This window comes from Nilaparvata lugens, chromosome 1, assembly GCF_014356525.2.
Source record: "Nilaparvata lugens isolate BPH chromosome 1, ASM1435652v1, whole genome shotgun sequence".
NCBI classification, from domain to species: domain Eukaryota; kingdom Metazoa; phylum Arthropoda; class Insecta; order Hemiptera; family Delphacidae; genus Nilaparvata; species Nilaparvata lugens.
In genome coordinates, this window is record NC_052504.1 from 43,470,713 (window position 1) to 43,491,800 (window position 21,088).

At 31.3% G+C, this 21,088-nt stretch overlaps 1 protein-coding gene across 1 annotated transcript in view; it reads right to left on the minus strand.

The window, feature by feature from the left end:
- Window positions 1-880: 880 nt before the first annotated feature.
- LOC111050989 (transcriptional coactivator YAP1) overlaps window positions 881-21,088 on the minus strand; it is a 76,517-nt gene continuing 56,309 nt past the window's right edge. Inside the window, exons 4-6 of the mRNA XM_039434516.1 lie at window positions 16,955-17,133; window positions 13,651-13,935; window positions 881-6,802 (exon numbers count right to left, since the gene is read on the minus strand). Coding sequence (XP_039290450.1) covers window positions 6,710-6,802; window positions 13,651-13,935; window positions 16,955-17,133 — 557 coding nt within the window. The 3' untranslated portion in view covers window positions 881-6,709. The remainder of the gene's footprint in view (window positions 6,803-13,650; window positions 13,936-16,954; window positions 17,134-21,088) is intronic.

Sequence of the window (21,088 nt, forward strand, 5' to 3'; positions counted from 1 at the left end):
TTTTCTAATAAGATAACAATGCATACTTCTTTCCTCGTTTTTAATCAGCATAATAAAAACTTGATGGCTGATTCAAGAAAAAAAACAGTAGTACGGATTATTACATTCAGGATTAAAAGTATTATTGTACATTCAAAATAAGTAATGAATTTAGCAAATCACATTTTGTAATAAAAATACAAACTTAGGATTTATTTTATTGTTTTTAGAAACATTTCTTTGATAGAATATATACTGAAATGATTCCTAAACACAATTTATGTACTTTCACAAAAAAAACATGTTCCATATTTTTTTAAATCCTTGCTTGTCTTGTATACTAGTTTTTTGGTTAATCTCTTTCAGATTTTAAACAAAATATCAGTATAAATATATTGTAATCAATCGGCATTAGAAGACCACGAACAAAAATATCGCAAAATAATGTTTGAAACACTTTCATGAACATAATAAATTTTTATGTCAATTCCAGTTTCTCAATCAGAAATAATCCATGAAAACATTTGATATTTTCATGGAGAGAGACGGTCTATTGATAAATCAAAGATATCAGTGATTGAGAGCTTTGCAATTCATATTATTATTAAAATAAAATACCCGTAATAATTGATGTTTGAGGTGCATTGTATAAAAACAAATTTATTTATTTATTCATTACACAATATTCACATGAAATCACTTAATAGAGCAAAGCTCTCATGAATCTTCCAAACTTGATCCATTTGGATACAAACTAATAGTAATTGCTTCTCAGAATTGTATTTACAAGAGCAAAAAAGGATTAAGAGCCAATTTATGAGTAACCGACTACTTCAACCACTTCTAAAAACCTTCTAAATCAATAGATTTACAGGAGAAGGTAGAAGTTAAAAAAACAATATATGACATTATAAAATTTATTATTGTACCATAAAACGTCATGCACATACATGGCAGTCGCTTTTTAGAAGAAAAAATCACTTCAACCAATCAATACAAGATAATAAATTTTACAATGAAAATAGAAAGAATTTCAAAATTGAAAACATTATTTTTACATAAATTTAAGTTGAATAGAGTTCAATTTAAATACAACACTGAATAGCATAAACATTTTATGTGTATAGAATTACAACACGAATGCATAGAAATAATGTTAGTTATTAAATTACTGTATGTACACATTGCTTTAATAAACAGTCTCAATGCCAGTAGCATTGAGAGAGAACTAATAACTAGTCGATGTAGCTCCTAAGTAGAAAATATAAACATACAGGTTAAATTTTAGGATGAAACATCAATATGATAGATGATAATAATATTGTCAGTTGGAAATGAAAAAATGCGAGAAACATGAGAAAACAAACTGGAATGAGAACAAATGTTTATCAAAACCAAATCAAGTCAGTTCAGATTCTAGAGAACCTCGAACTGGGATTTTGATTGTCATCGTTTAAAAAATTATTATTCCTTTCATCCAAATTTCACAATGAACGACCCTCTTCAATAAGACTTGATCATAATCTGATTAAACATGAATTTACAGAGTTCTTTTTTCATAATATCTCATTTAATCGAGCTATTACAATCAAGGAAATTATCTGAGCTGGGAATATTACACAGATGCTTGGAAAATATTTCCAATAAAGTACATAGCCTACAATAATTGAGCAGCAGATTAACCTTAAACGAAATCTATGTTATATGGCAAAACAATAGGAAATGAGTTACAGTAACATGCTAAAATTTATTTTTCAATTTGAGAGATAGTTTTCGTGGATTTATACTTCTGTGATCACTTTCATGATGCTTAATTTCAGAATTGATAGAATATTATATAATTGGAAGCGTGTAATGAGTTAATTGTTTATAATAGCTTTGGAGCTACACCACTGAAAATCCGATTGAGGATATCTAAACTTACAAAATCATTTGAATATAAATCAGTAAATTTATAAACAATCAAAATAAACATTTTCTAAATAAATAAATTTAGGTAAGTAAATAGAAATCATATATCCATTAGAAACGAAAATTATTGAAAAGAGAACGGTATTCTACTTATTAGATAGGATTACACATGGCACCTAAATAATCATGCTGATCAATTGGGGAGCAGTGGTCTCCTCTTCTTGTTGCAATTGAAGTTTTTACATTCAATTTGTCGAGTGATCCATAGTTTCAAATACTGACATAAAATACATTATTTACTATCTAAATAGAAATGGCACTGTACAGTCAGTGAAAGCAGCCATCGATCCAGCCATAAATATGCAAGCTGCACTCTTATCATTATCACAAAATGTCTGAAAAGCAAATAACATTTCTTTGGAAATTCAGTTAAACTACTATGAGTTCTCTTCAATCTGAATTTCAAGGCACTATAAATAATTTCAATTGATTTGCCAAAGTTGTCAGTCTTGCACAAGCTATTACATGAAATTTTTGAGCAAGCAGATAAAGTTAGATAATTAAAATTTCAGAACTCTTTGAATATAGCAGCATTTTCAAGTCTATAAAATTAAGCGTGAGGTACAAATTTCTAATAAAATCAAATTGAAGAAACTTGAAATGTTGTCAAAAATCCACTTTAAATAAAATTAATATTTTACAGGAGCATGCTTTCGTGTGTGCTCATACATCATCAGCTGTAAGTACAGGTACAGTACTTACATACAGGTACTGAAACTTACAGCTGATGATGTGTGAGCAGCATTTTCAAAAGCATGCTCCTGTAAAATATTAACTTTATTTAAATAAAGTGGATTTTTGACAACATTTCAAGTCTCTATGGAAAAGTTCCACAACATCAATATTCATGCTACAATAAAAACAAAATAGAAATGGAGTATGAATAAGATTAACAATACTTAGTTAATATAGATATTTAGAATCTATAAGTAATAAGTAGATACAAGATCAACATTCATGCCAATAATTAATATGTAAGTTACTGTTAATTTTATTTTAAATTGGAATCTTCTACTGTATTGTATTACATTTATTGTCACTCCTTATTTTTAAATACCGGTAATCCAATGTACCTAGAATACAATATATTCTAGTTACATTGATATAATCGATTTATAGTTTAGTTAAAATAGTGTAATCGTTGATATTGCCATTTGAAATAGTGATGTATAAGAAATGATTATTACCATTGCATAAAATAACAAATTAAATTATTAATTAGAATAGTACTAGTAATGTATTTACTCTATCATTGTGTACAGATTATAAAATAGTATTAAATTGAAGGCACTTTGAAGGATGGAATTGTTTATAGAATAGTTTTTTCCGTATCACTAAAAACGCATGAATAGTAAAAATATTGCTTATATATAGACAATCATATTATTCAATTGCAACTACGAGTTTTACCTCCATGATAAATTCACTGAAATTAAATGCGAATTCTATTTTATTGAGCCAAAGCACTTTACAACTGACCATGTCAACAAACATTGTCAAACAAAACATTTTAGAGTATTTTCATTCATATAAATTAATCTCGTATGCAAAATCGCTATTTATGAAATGGTAGGAATAATACAAGAACTAATTAACTTAAATTCAAAAGAACAATATTTTATGAGACATAGTGACCTTTTATGGAGGCAAAACTCTTTATAATGGCAAATGATAAGATTGCTTTGAATGACCTTGAGGTGCATAGAATATTATTCAAAAGTAAATAGATGTGCTACAAATCAAATGCTCCAAAATATTGGATTGCATTGAGTGCGGGTCTATTTACATCAGCAATATTACTTAGTTGCATTTCTCATTGTATCATTAATTTGGATCAACTATAATTCCAACATAGAATTTCATTGCTATTTTAAAACGTAAGATTTTGAAATGTTGTTAGACAAATCAAATAATACAAAAATTAGTTGAACATAAATTCAAGAAAAGAGTGGAGATCAAAGACTAATGGAAAACAAAAATTGTTAACATTATTAGAACTTTTAATAATGAAACAAATCAGTAGTAACTTATTGACACCTAAATTAGAATAACATAATTTATAAATAACAGTGAAAAATAAATTTCAGTTTATACATATACCACATAGCATATATTATGCTTAGTGTATAACACGTATGGTATGGTAGACCTATGACTTAAAAACAGTGAGTTTATATCTAAATAAAGACAAGCACCAATTTGAATAATAGAGTTATGTTGAATGAATTGGAATACAAACTAGATCTTTTAAAAACACGTAACAAATGAGAGAGAACAATTAACAAAGTTGATCGATAAGTTTATAGGAATAAAACATATTTAAAGGGAGTTTATCGGAAAATATCATATCAGATTACACAGTAGTTTAAAAACATGAATATCATAACAGCGGAGAATATGAATATTTCAAGATCAACAGCGAAGGTCATAGAAGTATGTAAATTGATAACAAAATGCTTCATGATGAGAAATTTTTACAGAATAATCGAAGCAATAATATTGGTCTCAGATATTATAAAGTGTAAAGTGAAATTATAAAAAATCATGGTGAGTATTATTGGTATTTATCACAGATATTTTCCATTTATCAAATTTGTGTAAACGAATATGTAGAATAGGAGGGCTATAGATGTGAATCAGAGAATTTTAAGATAAACTAACACCACTACAGTACCTATTCTTCTGATCTATAACTTTCTCAAGCTATCAAGTTGAAAAACGTTATTGTTATGACATAGAAAGTGATTACCAGTTGGGCAATTACCATTTACTAATTTTTTTTGAGAAAAAATTATGTTACGGATTGAAAATGTAAACAAATTAATATTGTTCATTTCATGGAGAAAAAAGTGTCAACTACAGATTCCCTTGGAGGAATATGATGAGACTTCAATGATACTATAATGAAAGGAAGCTAAGTGATCCAACATGAGAGCATAAATCTATGTACTAAGTTTACATGAATAAGAAAAGATTCTAGCAGAAATAACATAACTATAATCATTTAAGCTAAACAGTTTTGAAAATATCTATTTCGAGTGATCGTCCTGTATAAAATACATTTCTTAAGGATTAATAACCATCAATAATTATTATTGCTTTATGTTCACATTTCACAATATATTATAATAACAATATTTATAAAATAAAATTTATTTAAAATTTGTTATCTCAACATTTAAATATAATATTAAGCTGAGGGAATAAAACTCTGGAGGAGAAAGAAGTTTCGGTGATTTTTGGAGACGGTGAAGTTTCATGGAGTTGGCGAATCTTCTAAGGTGAACACCTAAAAGCTGCGATGACGTCATTGATCTAGTTCCTTTTTGGCCGCACCAAAAACTCAAGCTGGAAAATTCGTTTTAGAGTATTTGCGACGACTGATTGCCATTCTGGAAACTTGACCTGAAGAACGACCTCCGCGGCCGGAAACGTATCGCAAATCGCCACAAAATAACCGAGCAACACTTTTGGACGATAGTTTTGGACAATAGACGATAATCAGTGATATTAAACGGACACAAGAATAGGCTTAAGTATTGCACTTGGAGTACAATCGAATAACAACATACAGTTACTTACATTATTAAAAAACATACGGATAAAAACATTTATAACTGTTCGATAGAATTTCATTAGCTATACAAATTATCATCTTAAATAATTATGATTATAAAGGCACATTACAAGGATGGATTCGTGATTCAATTATTTATATTAGCAGCAAGGCCACAGATTTCAAGCTTCTAGCTAGGTTTGGAATCTATCAAAAATGAATATATTTCACTAATATTTCAACCATCTGTACTTGAGAAATATCAACTTCCTAAAGCATTCGTGAAATTAATTGTATCTATAAAACGTAATAAGTCTCTTGCAAAATCTCCTAGTTACTAAAATAATTAATTACATTAATTAAAACCTAGCGGACTCATCCCAACATACAATGATGGTTGAAATACAATCTCTCACTTTTACATAGTGAGTTTGTGACTTGTAATCAACCGATAAACGATTATTGTCCATTTTCCAATAAAATAGAAATACAGGCAGCATTTTAAAAATATTAAGTGGAAGGTTCATTGCACAATATTCAATCACACAGAACCTGCTTCACTAGTTACATTCTGAAAAGTGAAACTGACAAGTCAAAAAAACCTATTCTAAAAAATTCAAATGATAAATATACTTTATTACTAAAATACAATGAATATTGACAGAATTATCAAAGCATCTCTGCAAACTTATTTGTGAAATGGATGCAGAGGAAACATATTTATTTTTTGAATAAGAACAATACCAATAAAACGACCTAGACACACACAAGAGTGTCATAATTGTTTTATAAATTATCATAAATTGATATCTATGTAATTAAGATAATCAAGTTATGTAGGTAGTTTTATTGATTTTTTTCGATTGAATCGAAATTGATTGATTCAGATAAGAATGCATTACAGTAAGATATTCACATAAGATATGCATTACAGTAGCCTCGTTCAATCTGAACATGATGGGACCAAATCCTAATTATTTATTTTTACTTATTCATTTATATGTTTATAATTGGAAAAAATCAAATTTCCATTAGAATAGTGTACGTTTGAATGTAGTTATTAGAGATTTATTAATTGATTTAGAGTTGTAACTGAGTGAAAACAGGTTCCCTGTGACAATATTCTTACAACAGTTTCAACAGTTTGCAGTTTTGTCTCCATAACAGTAAAAATACGAACTAAGTAAATGGAGTATGGTACATCTATAGCCACGTTAGAACATTGTTTTCCTTGCTGTGGGGGTTGATCAGCGCTTGTACGTCATCTAGGATATCGCTAGTGAATTCTTCTCCCAGCTGAAAAAGGATATCATACATGAGATTATATTATAAATTACAAGGATATTGAAATTTATTCATACAATAATGATACTGAATACAGAGTACAACAAAATTGGTTTAGATGAATGAAATGTGGCGGGTGATGCAGGTAAACAGGAAATTTTGAAATAATGTGGTTTCCATGAATAAATTCATGTACTATAGTAGATTAATGCTGGAATAGCATGTATTTATCATACGATTCACGATCAGAAAGTCCGGAAGTGCCTCCTCACTTTTGAAGATGACATAAGAAGCATGTGCTCTCATTTGTTGTTCATAGCATGTTATGGAAACACTAGGATGACACATGAAAGTGTAGAATAGAAAATCTTAGGAAATGGCCAAATGACAGTGATTTTGTTTAAAAAGTTCATCTATTCAACAGTACCGATTGTTGTTGGATATGTACGATGCAGTACATACGATGCAGAGATGGTGCCCTCTCTGATAAAATACATTCCAATATGAAAACTATTGCTGTCTTTCTAGATATCCGCAAAGCTTTTAACACAATATCACATAATACTTTGTCCGACACACTTGAGTCCTAAGGAGTTTAGGGGGGCCCCCCTTGACTTATTTAAAAGCTAGCTGAGTAATAGAACCCAGTCCTTAAACATTAATGATTTCAATTTCAATTTATTTCAATTTCAATACACATCTCATCAAATACAAAATTCATAGATATTTTTAATCCCTCTAGCTTTAAGCTATTTGAGGAATATTAAAAAAAATACTAAAAACATTTACTATGTTGCAATAACTTACATAATAAACAAATATAAATATATAATATATTAAATGAATGTTATTAACAAAGCAAATTAGAAATTCATAAATAATTACTTATAATAAAATGTAAAACCTTCCCATATATAACTATTAAATGATCGCTAGTCTGACGAAACTATTGTGAGCTTGTTGCATTTTTACTGTAAATCCAACCATATGTCATATGTCAATCATCAATTATTATTGCAATGAAAAATAATTTCAATTTTGTCCGAACTTCACCCCTTCTTTGTAAATTTCGCAATTCCAGAGGCAATGAATTCAGAAGATATGGTATTCTGCACTCTGGAGTTCTTTTACCATAATTATTGTTGAATCTCTGGGGTCTAAATATTCTGATTATCAATTCATAGTTTATTTCATTTATTTCTCTAAATTGGTTTATGAAATAATTCCTTGTCAAATCAGTATAATTGGCTAGGGCCCCCATGGACATAATTCCCAATAGCTGGCGATCAATACCATTAAAAAGAGTTCTTATTATCCTTTCTACAATATTCTGTAATGGCTGTTTTATATAGTTCGGAGCTTAACTGTATATTGAGATACCATAGTACAGGGTACTCTGTATCATTGAATAGTAAATAATTCTTTTAGTGCCAACAGGAAAATAGCTACTTATTCTAGAACACTTATAAAGTGCTGCTCTCATTATGTTTTTTAGTGAATCGTTGTGTGATTTGAATCTCATATCAGAATCGAAAGTTATTCCTAGGTGTTTTATACTTTTACTGCCTTTGTCTTTTGGACATTAATTTTTATACTGTTATTAAAGAAGTACTTAGTTGCCAAATCAGGATCCTGTTGTATGAGTCTCAAACCAGTTTCCAAGTCTTTGAGTATTACATAGAATATATTGTCATCAACATATTGCAGAATTTTACTTTTAAAATTTAAACTAGCAAAATCATTCACATATATGTTGAATAGGGTAGGTGACAAGATACTGCCTTGAACTAATCCACATGTCTGCTCATAGCTGCTACTAATATAGCTACCTATACCTGCATGCAAAGTTCTATCCATGAAATAATTCTCTAATAATCTTCGTAATTTACCTCCAATTTCTAATGTTATTCAAATATGTTGAATAGGGTAGGTGACAAGATACTGCCTTGAACTAATCCACATGTCTGCTCATAGCTGCTACTAATATAGCTACCTATACCTGCATGCAAAGTTCTATCCATGAAATAATTCTCTAATTATCTTCGTAATTTCACTTAATTTGCGAAGCATGATTTGATAATTCACAAGGTCAAATGCCATAGTCAAATCAGTTGCCACTGCCATTACAAACATATTATCATTCAGAGATCTATTAATGTCACCTGTCATAGTTTCTAATAAATCAATAGTTGATTTTCCGGGAATGAAGCCATGTTGAGTCTTGTTTATTATACTATGTCTGGATAGATACTGTTGCAATTGCATTCCTATGAAGTGTTCCAGAATTTTCATAACAACTGATATCGATCCTACTGGTCTGTAACACCCCAGATTTTTCTTTGATCCTTTTTTAAAGATGGGTCTAAGATGAGTTACTTTCATTGGTTGTGGTATATTACCAGTTTCAACAATTCTGTTAATCAAATGAATCAATATTAGTCTCAGGTATAATATATTGCTTATTACATAATCATTCTAGTGTCACAGACTTGACTTCGTATGGTCTTCCTCAGGGTACGGTGCTTTCACCCATCCTTTGTATTCTCTATGTCAACGATCTTCTAAATTGAAGGCTTCTAAATTTAACTATGTTATCCTTTGCAGATGATACTGCAGCTATTTTCAACGGTAAAACTTTGAATGAAGTTCACACCATAGCTGAACAAAACTTAATACAAATTAAGAATTGGCTAGATAGAAATACCCTATGTTTGAATATAGATAGAACTAGCTACATAACCTTCTCAGTAAATAAAATAGGGCATCCTGTTGATAATGAAGAATTAAAGCTCCACTCAAGGTGCACTTCAAACATAGGTATTTGTGATAGTCCCACTATAAAAAAGTCAATAGTATTAAATACTTGGGTATTATAATAGATGATCATCTAAAGTAGGATGTACATATTAAGTCCGTCTGTAGAAGAATTAGTTATTTATCTCACAAATTCTATCAAATAAATAAAATTCTAAATAAGAAAAATTTTGAAATGGTACCTATATCATGCTCTAGTTTAATCAATTATGCAGTATGGCATAGTTGTTTGGGGGGATGTTTCAACTGTCATATTGAGGAATTATTCGTGGCCCAAAAACTAACAATTAAAATTATTCTAAACAGACCTAGATTGTACCGAGATGGTTTTTAGTGACTCAAGGTAATGACAATACGACAATTATATATTAACACCATCATTGAAAACATGATAAAATATAAATCCCTTTTCCCTCGCACTTAAAATTCAATTAAAATAATTATCATTCAAGGCCCACTGCAAATAGATATGTCGCATATCACACCAATATTGAATGTTTAAGGAAACAGTTGATCTATATAAGCACTAAAATAATAAACCTTATTCCGGACCACTTCCTCATAGACTCTAAGATTAGTAGAAAAACTAAACTAGAAATAAAAACCTGGACATACAGTAACTTTTTCTTATATATCGACGTATGAATCTCGAGATTTCTGCTCAAACTACTGTTTGCAAGACCAATTCTTTTGGATACATTTGTTGAAAGTGGACTAGCTTACAATTTTTACACATTTTTTCTCTTTTTTCCTACAATCTTCTCCAACACTTCCCTTTTCTTCTCCTCTTCACCCTTCTTTCCTTACTTTTATAAACTCTACCTGCCTATTACATGGGAAACCATAGTTGGCTAGGTATTTTTCCTCCTTCCTTTCTTTTCAGCACACCCCCCGCCATGAAGCCTGTTTTTGTATTTCATTGGAAATTTATTTTTGATTGTGATTTGATTTCTTTTACGTATATTGTATTGTGTTGATTGGAATAAAACTTGATTGATTGATTGATCTTGCCTTCAAGATATCCACAAAGGGATATGGGTTCATGACGACAAATGTTGAAATATCGCTGTTATCTGTGCGCCATATAGTTTTTTAGAACATCCCTAAATACAAGATCTGATTTTTCGTTTTTTGTGTTTGGAAATATACTATAGATTAATGAAACTTTTATATTAATACAGCTTAAATGAATAAACTTTCTTCTATTTTTTTACACTTTACTGACTATGTACTTGCAGATTATAATTTGAGTGAAATACAATATTGAAGTGAGTAGTCATTCCAATATTCACTCTTATTTTTAGGGCTACTGATTATTTAAACACAATAGAAAAATAATCAAGTAGGTACCCTTTATTTTTTTAGCATCACTACTAGTTTCAACTCTTCAAGAGCAATTTTCAAGTTTAATGTGAATTACACTTAATTGAGTGAGTAATACATGCTTTCTGATCTTGTTTGTGATCAATGTTTATAAAATAAAATTGAATAATGATTCATAGTTTCTTATGATTTTCAAATAGAAAGCTCAATTAATTTGAGTCTCAAGTTAAACCGATTTTACTAGTTTGAAACAAAACTCTGATTCATGATTTAAGTTAGTACCTATGCATTTCAAGTCATATTTTGTTCAAGTATAATTTTTGTAATGAATTTTTCAGGTCACTATCCTTTAAATAAACACAGAGTTAATGATTTCAAATCAAAGATGAACATTTTTGTATACGCCTTCCAATTTGAATATCACTAATCTGTGGCACGTGTGATTTTACAATTTTCTCCATATAAAAATTGAATCTTCGATTCGATATTTCAAAATGGATAAAAGTCGATAATTAATATCAATGTCTCTATAAACGATAAGCGTGCAGTTGTATTATTTCTATCAGCTATATACTCGAGAAATGTACATGACACTTTTTTCATTAGCTGTTCTATGATGTTGGAATACTTGATAAATTTATTTTTCTGAATTAACAAATGATTATGATCAAGATAAAGGTTAAATAAAATTTGTAACAAATTAAAAATAAAGTTTTATTTAAAAGAATAAATGTAATAAATAATAATTTTGCATTCGTGGGGTTGGCAATGATGACGTGTTTAGGTGTGGCTTTGGAATTTTTAGGTGCTTCTGTCAAAAAATAATGGATGACTTGGCTTATTTTGTCCTCTTGAAATTTTTAAAATTTTTATGGAGTTAAAAGTAGATTTTAAAAACTGTAGTCAGTAAAGATATTATTACTTAAATTCCTGCTTCTTTTTTTGTGAACTCCAATAATTGTCAAAATATTTAATTAACCTAACCAACTAGAGTTTAGTCTCAATTAATTCGGATGATTAGAGTTCTACTATGGCATAGGCTATATAAAAATTTCATTTAATGTAATCTTATTGTTTTTCTTTTGAGCAATCACAAGCGATAAGATGACTGTTATCAAGATAAAACAGTAGCTGAAACAGTCAGTTTAGCCAACTGAATTTCTTGAGTAGGCTATCAATAATCTGGAATAATAATATTATTGTCGATTGACTAAAAATATCGATACCAGATTGAAGTATCGAAACATGATACTCGATATGTCGTCTGTCGAGGTGTCGAGTCGAGTCATCAAGTGTCTATGGAAAAATGGCCGTTACCCGTCCGGCCTTTTGAAACATTTAATTTTATGAAGAAAATAAATAAAAATGAATTTCCATTTTGTAGAATCCTTTAATACAGTAGAACGTCAATAATCCGGATTCGTCTCTGGCAAGAAATAAAATTTTCGTACCTTCTGCCCTCGGCGCCAAGCTCCTTACTTTAGAGCGGGCGACGGGAGAATGGCGCGGAGCGAGGAGAACGGGAGTGGTCGTCGAAGGTGGATACCCAATTATTGAATACTGTATAAATGCAATTCGAACAGCTTTGTTTCTTGAATAGTGCGTACTGACTGTTTTTTAACGTAATTTCGATAATCCGGATAATTTGATAATCCGGATGGGGTCCGGTCCCAATTAATCCAGATTATTGACGTTCTACTGTATTGCATAAAGCATAGTCATAGTATATGCTATATTATTTGCGAGTGCATGAATTTTAATTAATTCAAGACTACAGGCATCGTCTACTAATAAGGTTAGTTCATCTGAGATTTTTGAAGTGGCATTAATATTATTTAGAATCGTTTTTTTAGTTGAAATTAGGCTAGCGACACCTATTTTTTCTTTCTCTTTTATTAAAAAAAAAATTAAGTCGATATCTTCAAAAATAGCTGAGATACAATTGCGCCTTAATTAGTCACATATACCATTGTTTGTTCTAATGTAATCTGAATTTTTTCTAATCATTGAAAATTATGAAATTATAATTTGATTTGCTCTAAACTGGAGTTCTTATTCAGAAACAGTGAACCCATTCATAATTTCTGTCAAGATATTGCTTAAGGGAATCGATAGCTTTACTTTAGGTGATAGGTGAAAACTATCAAACCTTTTGGAGAAAATTGGTAGCACGGCATACGTAAAATATTTGGTTGTTAATACCAATGCAACTAGAATGTATTATATCGTATTCTGTGTTCTAGGTACCTTGGTTGAAATCTTAGACCAGTTCTATAACTGGTCTAAGGTTGAAACAGTTATGGCAAACTTGATTATGTCAATATTTCAAAAATATTTACAGTAGTGAATGACTGTCAGGTGTTGTTGCCTTGGCAACAGTTTCAAGGATTGCTTGTTCACACATTTATGAAATGGTTCTTGTGTATACAACTAGGGTGTGATCACATTGAATGCGTATATGTGCAAGTCGAATCATGCATGAGCCGAAAAATAAAATTTGATAAGTGCCATTGAAACACGTTGTGATTTGTATGTAGCTGCTCACACTAGACGCAACCAGCAAGTACAAGTGTTCAGTGTGAGTGGCGCTATTGCTCTATCCAGATTTTGTTTCAATTCTGCAAGCTTGGTCATGCATAACCAAGCGTGCACTTGCACATGCATACAATGTGATCACACACTTACTGTACAGTTACTAAAAGTAAATGTTGGAGTTGGTGTACCTGTAAGGAGGGCACCAGATCGTCGGTGGAGTCGATGTTGGGCGTGAGGGGGGAAGAGACGGACATGGGCATGGGGTCATTGCCCCCCTCACTGACTCCATCCATGTTATCGTCGGCGGCCATCGACGAGAGGAAGTCCTCGGGCGTGTGGGGCAGCGAGTAGCTGGTGCCGAGACCGAGGCCGCTGTCGGCCGACTCCTGACGCGAGTGGTCCGTCAGACCCGACAGGAACGGGTCCACGCCAGCATCACTGCCTCCTGGGCTCTGGCGCAGCATCAGCTCTTGCTGCAACACAACAGACACACACATTCACACAATGGTCATTTATTGGGGCCCGTTACACTATTAAAATTAAATAAATATTAAATAAACCCACAGATCTAGAGCATGGTAGAGAGAGATGGACGATAAGATGTCCGAAGATGCATCCACAAATAGCTATCCAGTTGCACATCCAGCTAAGATCATTAAATAAATAAACCCACAGATTATTTAATAATAATAAAATTAATCACATAAATATTGAATAAATAAACTCACAGATAATAGATCATGGTAGAGAGAGATGCACGACAAGATGTGCCAAAGATGCATCCACAAATAGTTATCTAGTTGCACATTCAAAGAGTGCATGGGTTTGATGATGGGAAGAAAAGAGTTGTAGGCTATCAATGCGAACAATGCACTCATGACAAAGTATAGTGAGGTTGTTCAAGTTATAAATTCAACACCTGAATAATATTGTTGTTGCTCTCCTTATCTGTCATTAAACAAAATAGCGGATAGCTTAATTCTTTTCTAGCTTCGCGAAGTTGCCAGATTGTTTTTGAATAATTCAATTCGATTCTTCATTTCCAAAGTAACATTGTGAAAATATAATTAATTATCAGAATATTCAAGCTCAACTCAATATTTTCTAATAACGTACGGTATTTCATTAGGGCTACTTGATTTGTTAGTTGAAAAATAATTAATAGTAGTCTACCCTTTTGTTTTTGAAAACGTTTTAATATAAAACACAATAACAACTAGTTTCGGTACTTCCAATCCTTATTTATGTATTTTTTTATTTCCAATCCTTGGATGCATCCACTCTATCCTTTCTTAGTTCCACAACGTTGCCAGATTGTTTTTGAACAATTCAATTCTTTATTCCCAATGAAACAATGTAGAAATATAATTAATTACCAAAACTGACTCACTTGAAAACGAATCATGTTGTGAGTAAATTTTTTTAAAAAGGGTACTTGGATTTTCAATTTCTTGTTAATTACCAAAATATTTGATCTCAAATAAGAGAATACATTATTATATCATTGAATAATACATTTTTTAAAGAATTAAAAATTTAATAATTTTTTTTATTATTATTAACAAGAATGAACAATGAATATCACATCAGGTATACAGGAATCGGTTATCTACTATAGAAGGCAGTGGAAACGCAGAGAATCGGCAACACTGTTGTCCTATATTTTCCACTGACATTATAACGTGGACTTTACTTTAGAGACGATATCTCCAAAAGTAAAGATTTGTGAGACTGATACCAAATACAAACTATGAGCCACAGAACCAACGATTCCTTTCACGGAGATCTCAAATACCTGCACGAAGCTATCAATTGCTAGAGCAGCTCAGAATTCCATGTTCTAGGATCTGAAAACGAGGGTCTAAGATCTGATTTTTTAGTAAAATGATGTAGACTGATGTAGCATCAAGACCATGCGAATGAATATTTTATATAAAAATCTCTGATGATGTAATAGGTTATATTCCATTGAATATTTGATAGTGTAGCCTAATGGGCGCATGCATGTGACAGTAGAGCGATTTGTATTCTAGTAATAACACAACTCAAAGAACCGTATCGTAATTAGCTTGTAGAAAACTGAATATAGGTAATAATGAGTCTCTTGTCTTGAGTTTGAGGAGGAATACATTTTTTTGACGTTTATTGTATCGAATGTGTATTTATGAAAGATTCATCATTAATCATTAAATCGACAATTTATTCTATTTTATGCTTTGGTGAAACATGGCGGATGATATAAGTGCATCACAACATTTTCCAAGTTTACAGACAATTTTTCCTAATTATACAGTAGGCTGTTATGTTACTGAATAATTCATCATTTGATTTCCGAGAAACAAGTCGATGAGTCCAAAAAGTCGGGAGACTGACTCATTTCTTAGGAATTCAAGGAATTTATTGATTGTTAGTGGGTAGCACGCGTTACCAAGTGCACAATGAAAACAACAGGTGGCATAAGTTGTTGGCTCAAGCTACATAGCCTCAAAAAATCAATGCCTTGGCTTTGAACTGGGGTAGTTTATAAATTATTGCTGTTTCAATAAAATTACTACAATTATTTCAGTTTCAATAAAGTGCTGTCAATGTAAATATCTACCCACTTATTTATAGGCGTTTTCAACTAAAGAATCATGAATATCTGAGATGGAAAAACTTTGACTCATCCCTTCATTTTTCCATCTTCTTTGAATGAAGTGCACATCAAAAATGATGGCATGAACTCACCAATCTATAATATATATATATATATATTATATATATATATATATATATATATATATATATATAAATGAATGACTGTTTATTTGTTTGTTCCCTTTTTGTCGGTACGAAGTTCGCCGGGAAGCTAGTAATAGGCTACATTATAATAAATAATAGATTACTATCACTATTCATATGAATTGAATATTTCTGTCAGGAATTGATCAATTTAAATTATAAATTCAACCAATTGGTCACTTCCTCGAAGTAACTAGAATTAAAGCTGTATTCGTTACTTAGGCCATGATTTAGATCGAGGTAAAGCATTGTTTTACAATATCACGATATAATGATCCATAAAACCAGACACATATCATTATAGATACTAGGGTATCACAATTATTATAATTTTAGTAGTTTTATAAACATCACAATTATTATAATTTGTTAATTATTATAATTTTAGCAGTTTTTATGTCGGGATCTTCTTTGAAATCTGTTTTAACGTGCATGTTATGTTTTTGTAATAAACCCCTCTAGATGTAAATTATTGACATTGAAGGAATTATTAAGAACAAACAATATAATAGTCGGAAAAGAAAAACAGGCTATGCCCAAAACTTACGTATTCTATTTCCTAATTTTTGTTTTAAAATAATGGGCAAGTCTTCAAACTCTGTTTTAAAAACACCTCCAACAACCTTTTTTATAATCAGTTAAAAATCTGAAACTGTTTGAGATAAGATTTCATGTGAAAATAATAATAAATTTTAGAGTATGGAAAATTACCTGTCGCATAATCTCCTGCTGCCTGAGTTTCAAGCGGTCCCTCTCCATTTGTAACGACTGGAGCCTGAGCTTCTGCTGATCCTGCATCGACTGTGACTGCGAGATTGGCTGCTGAATCCACAAGCTAGTCGCCTGCGGTAACATCGCTCCTGAGCCTGGAGCTCGCTGCAGGTGAGCGGCTACAGACACAAATATGATAAAAATCAATGATTACAAGATAAAATGTATGAATTCAGGGCAACTTTCTTGTATTTATAAAATAGAATTATAGTACCCTTTAAAATTAAATTAAATTAAATTTAAAGGGTACTATAATTATATTTTATAGATTACAAGATAATTTACAATGATTACAAGAAATATTAAATTCGTGACACAACGTTATTTTACAATTTGATAATTGGCATATTTCATTTATTGCAAAAATAAAACAATTTACTAGGTAATATAAATAAATGAAATTCATAATTTTAAAAGATGATGACCAAAGAACTATGTTCCCTCATTAACTCTTCTGCTCTTAATAAATTAGTTGTGAAGAAGTACGGTAAGCTGTTTACTCTTGATTAGATTTTGTTTTTACTTTCCTTGCCCTATTACCATATAGGTAAGGAAAGTATTGCTTTCCGAAAAAAATTAAGGTACCCCAATTTCTATATTTCTATACGTTTCAAGGTCCCCTGAGTCCAAAAAAGTGGTTTTTGGGTATTGGTCTGTATGTGTTTGTGTGTGTATGAGTGTATCTGCGTCTGTGTAGACGATATATCATCTCTTAATTAACGAAATGACTTGAAATTTGGAACTTAAGGTCCTTTCCCTATAAGGATCCGACACGAACAATTTCGATCAAATGCAATTCAAGATGGCGGCTAAAATGGCGAAAATGTTGTCAAAAACAGGGTTTTTCGCGATTTTTTTCGAAAACGGCTCCAACGATTTTGATCAAATACCTAAGAAAGTCATTGATAAGCTCTATCAGCTGCCACTAGTCACATATCTGTAAAAACTTCAGGAGCTCCGCCCCAACTATGCAAAGTTTGATTTTAGATTCCCAATTATCAGGCTTCAGATACAATTTAAACGAAAAAGTTTAAGTGGAAAAGATTGAGCATAAAAATCTCTACAAATAATGTTCAGTAACATTTTCACCAAAAATTGCAAATAAGCTCGAAGTTCGAGAAAATAAGATTATTTAATTTGCAAACTGTTGGCAAGTGTTGATTCTATTAAATCATTCACTATGAAGAGATATCAGACTTCATGTGTCTGCAGCGTTATTGTCCTGTCACCAGCTGACTTAGATCTTGGAATAGTAGACTTTAGGATGCGCGTAAACACTAGCGTCAGTTGATCAATTTTCACAATGGCAAGGAAAGTTGTGTGAGTGCGCCACACCAGATTTTTGAAATTATTCATCAAAATTCAGGAGAGAGCCCGTTCAGGTTAAATGTGTAATTTGTCTCCCAAATATCGCAATGGTTTGTGAACAATACAATAAAGAATGCAGAATAATAATGATAATTAACATTATACTATAGGTATAGGTACTAGTTCAGTGTACACAGTATAGAGTATTTTGTGGTAGATATCCGTAGTTCACCAATAATTATAGTATTTTAATTCAGTAGTGGATAATGCGGAGCTCCGTAGTGGAAAATGAAAAAAATTAATGTACAATATTACAGAAGAAAATAAAATACTGAAAAATGACCAATTAACAATGCTTAACAGTGCAGATAAGAAGAAAAAGCACTGTGGAAAAAATTCAACATTGAACAATAGTCACTGGTAATGGGATAGGGCCATAGTGTTAGATGTTCACGGGTCTAACCAGGAAGTGGTTCTTGTGAGGTGGACAAGCTGAATTTGATAATTGCTTTTCATGAAACCTTACTGGTGAATAATTTGAGTAATTGATACACAGAACCAGATTTTGGTGACTAACTTATTTATTATATTCATAACTGATACATATTTACATAATATAAAAACGTGAAATTGAAACTGAAAATAAGGTTCTAAATATCATAAATTTCCTACTTTTTTAAAACTATATTTTGGTTACTAACTTATTTATTATGTTCATATCTAACTGATACATACTTACATAATATGAAACAAACTAAAAACTGGAAATTGGGGTTTATCATATTATAAATTTACTACTTTACTACATCTACTTACATCTACTACTTTATCATATTTACTATTTTTGTAGAACAAGTTGTTCCTTGTAGCCTATTGGATTTTTTTATTTTATCTATGGTAATCATTGAAGCACATTCTGTTTGGGACTGAGCAAAGACGTACTCCACATTTTGTGCAATACACCTTGGTGTACCCAGTCTTACACAGCTTGCAACGTCCTTGTTTTGCAAAATACCCATGTTCGTGCCCAATATTTCTTCCAGTGTCTGGAGAAAAAGGGAATTATGAAGCTAGATTACACTATGTAGCAGAGCTACATGTAGCTCAGCTATAAAGCTCTGCTACAAGTTCAAAGAGTGACTTTGGAGATATGCTATATAGCAGTTGAGCCTATTTTCTCAGCTATATAGCAGAAAATGAGCTATCCAAAATTTACAAAATTATCCAATATCTTCTCTCTCTTCTCTGTGCTGAAAGCATCACAGTAGCTTCGCCGAAAGCAGTGGCTGCTGCAAGAACTACATTCTTCTTTGGTATCTGGTTGGGATAACTAAGCAGTGAATAGTGGTTTATTCCAAACTATATGTAGCTCTGCTACATGAAATTTGCATAGATCTCCTTATAGCAGAGCTATATGTAGCTCAAATTTCATGTAGCTCCCCAGCTACATATAGTGTACACTACTATAATGTAATGTATAATGTACTATAGTATACAATCACATATAGTGTAAACGTAGCTTTAGACTATTTGCTTTCATACCAATGAGTCCTGTAATACAGGACTGCTGACTCAGGTAATGATTTAGATTGCACAGGTAAAACAGACTTTTGAAAATAAATTGGAGAGAATCTTACCTGTACATTCTCTTGTAGAGGATCAGCAATAATATTACTGTCCGGTATCTTGATTTCTAAAAAACTATTCAACTCATCTTCAGGAAGATTCATGAGTTTGTCTAAATCTTCATTATCCAAGATTTTGTACATTATAACGAAAAACAATCATCCACAATAATTCAATAAACAATAACTCCACGAACGCGTTTGAAAACTGAGAGAAACACAATAACATAACCTCAAAGTCTCCTCACATGTGACTCCTCTAACGGCCCAATGTTGTTCTAAAACAACAGACATAAAATTTTGAATATAAGATTATTTAATTTGCAAACTGTTGGCAAGTGTTGATTCTATTAAATCATTCACTATGAAGAGATATCAGACTTCATGTGTCTGCAGCGTTATTGTCCTGTCACCAGCTGACTTAGATCTTGGAATAGTAGACTTTAGGATGCGCGTAAACACTAGCGTCAGTTGATCAATTTTCACAATGGCAAGGAAAGTTGTGTGAGTGCGCCACACCAGATTTTTGAAATTATTCATCAAAATTCAGGAGAGAGCCCGTTCAGGTTAAATGTGTAATTTGTCTCCCAAATATCGCAATGGTTTGTGAACAATACAATAAAGAATGCAGAATAATAATGATAATTAACATTATACTATAGGTATAGGTACTAGTTCAGTGTACACAGTATACAGAGTATTTTGTGGTAGATATCCGTAGTTCACCAATAATTATAGTATTTTAATTCAGTAGTGGATAATGCGGAGCTCCGTAGTGGAAAATGAAAAAAATTAATGTACAATATTACAGAAGAAAATAAAATACTGAAAAATGACCAATTAACAATGCTTAACAGTGCAGATAAGAAGAAAAAGCACTGTGGAAAAAATTCAACATTGAACAATAGTCACTGGTAATGGGATAGGGCCATAGTGTTAGATGTTCACGGGTCTAACCAGGAAGTGGTTCTTGTGAGGTGGACAAGCTGAATTTGATAATTGCTTTTCATGAAACCTTACTGGTGAATAATTTGAGTAATAGATTGGTTATTAGAAGCACTAGTTTCCCTCGTAAAAGAATTCATCTTGGAACTTGGAGAGTTCCAGGGACGGAGATGGTAAACCAGATCGATCATGTATT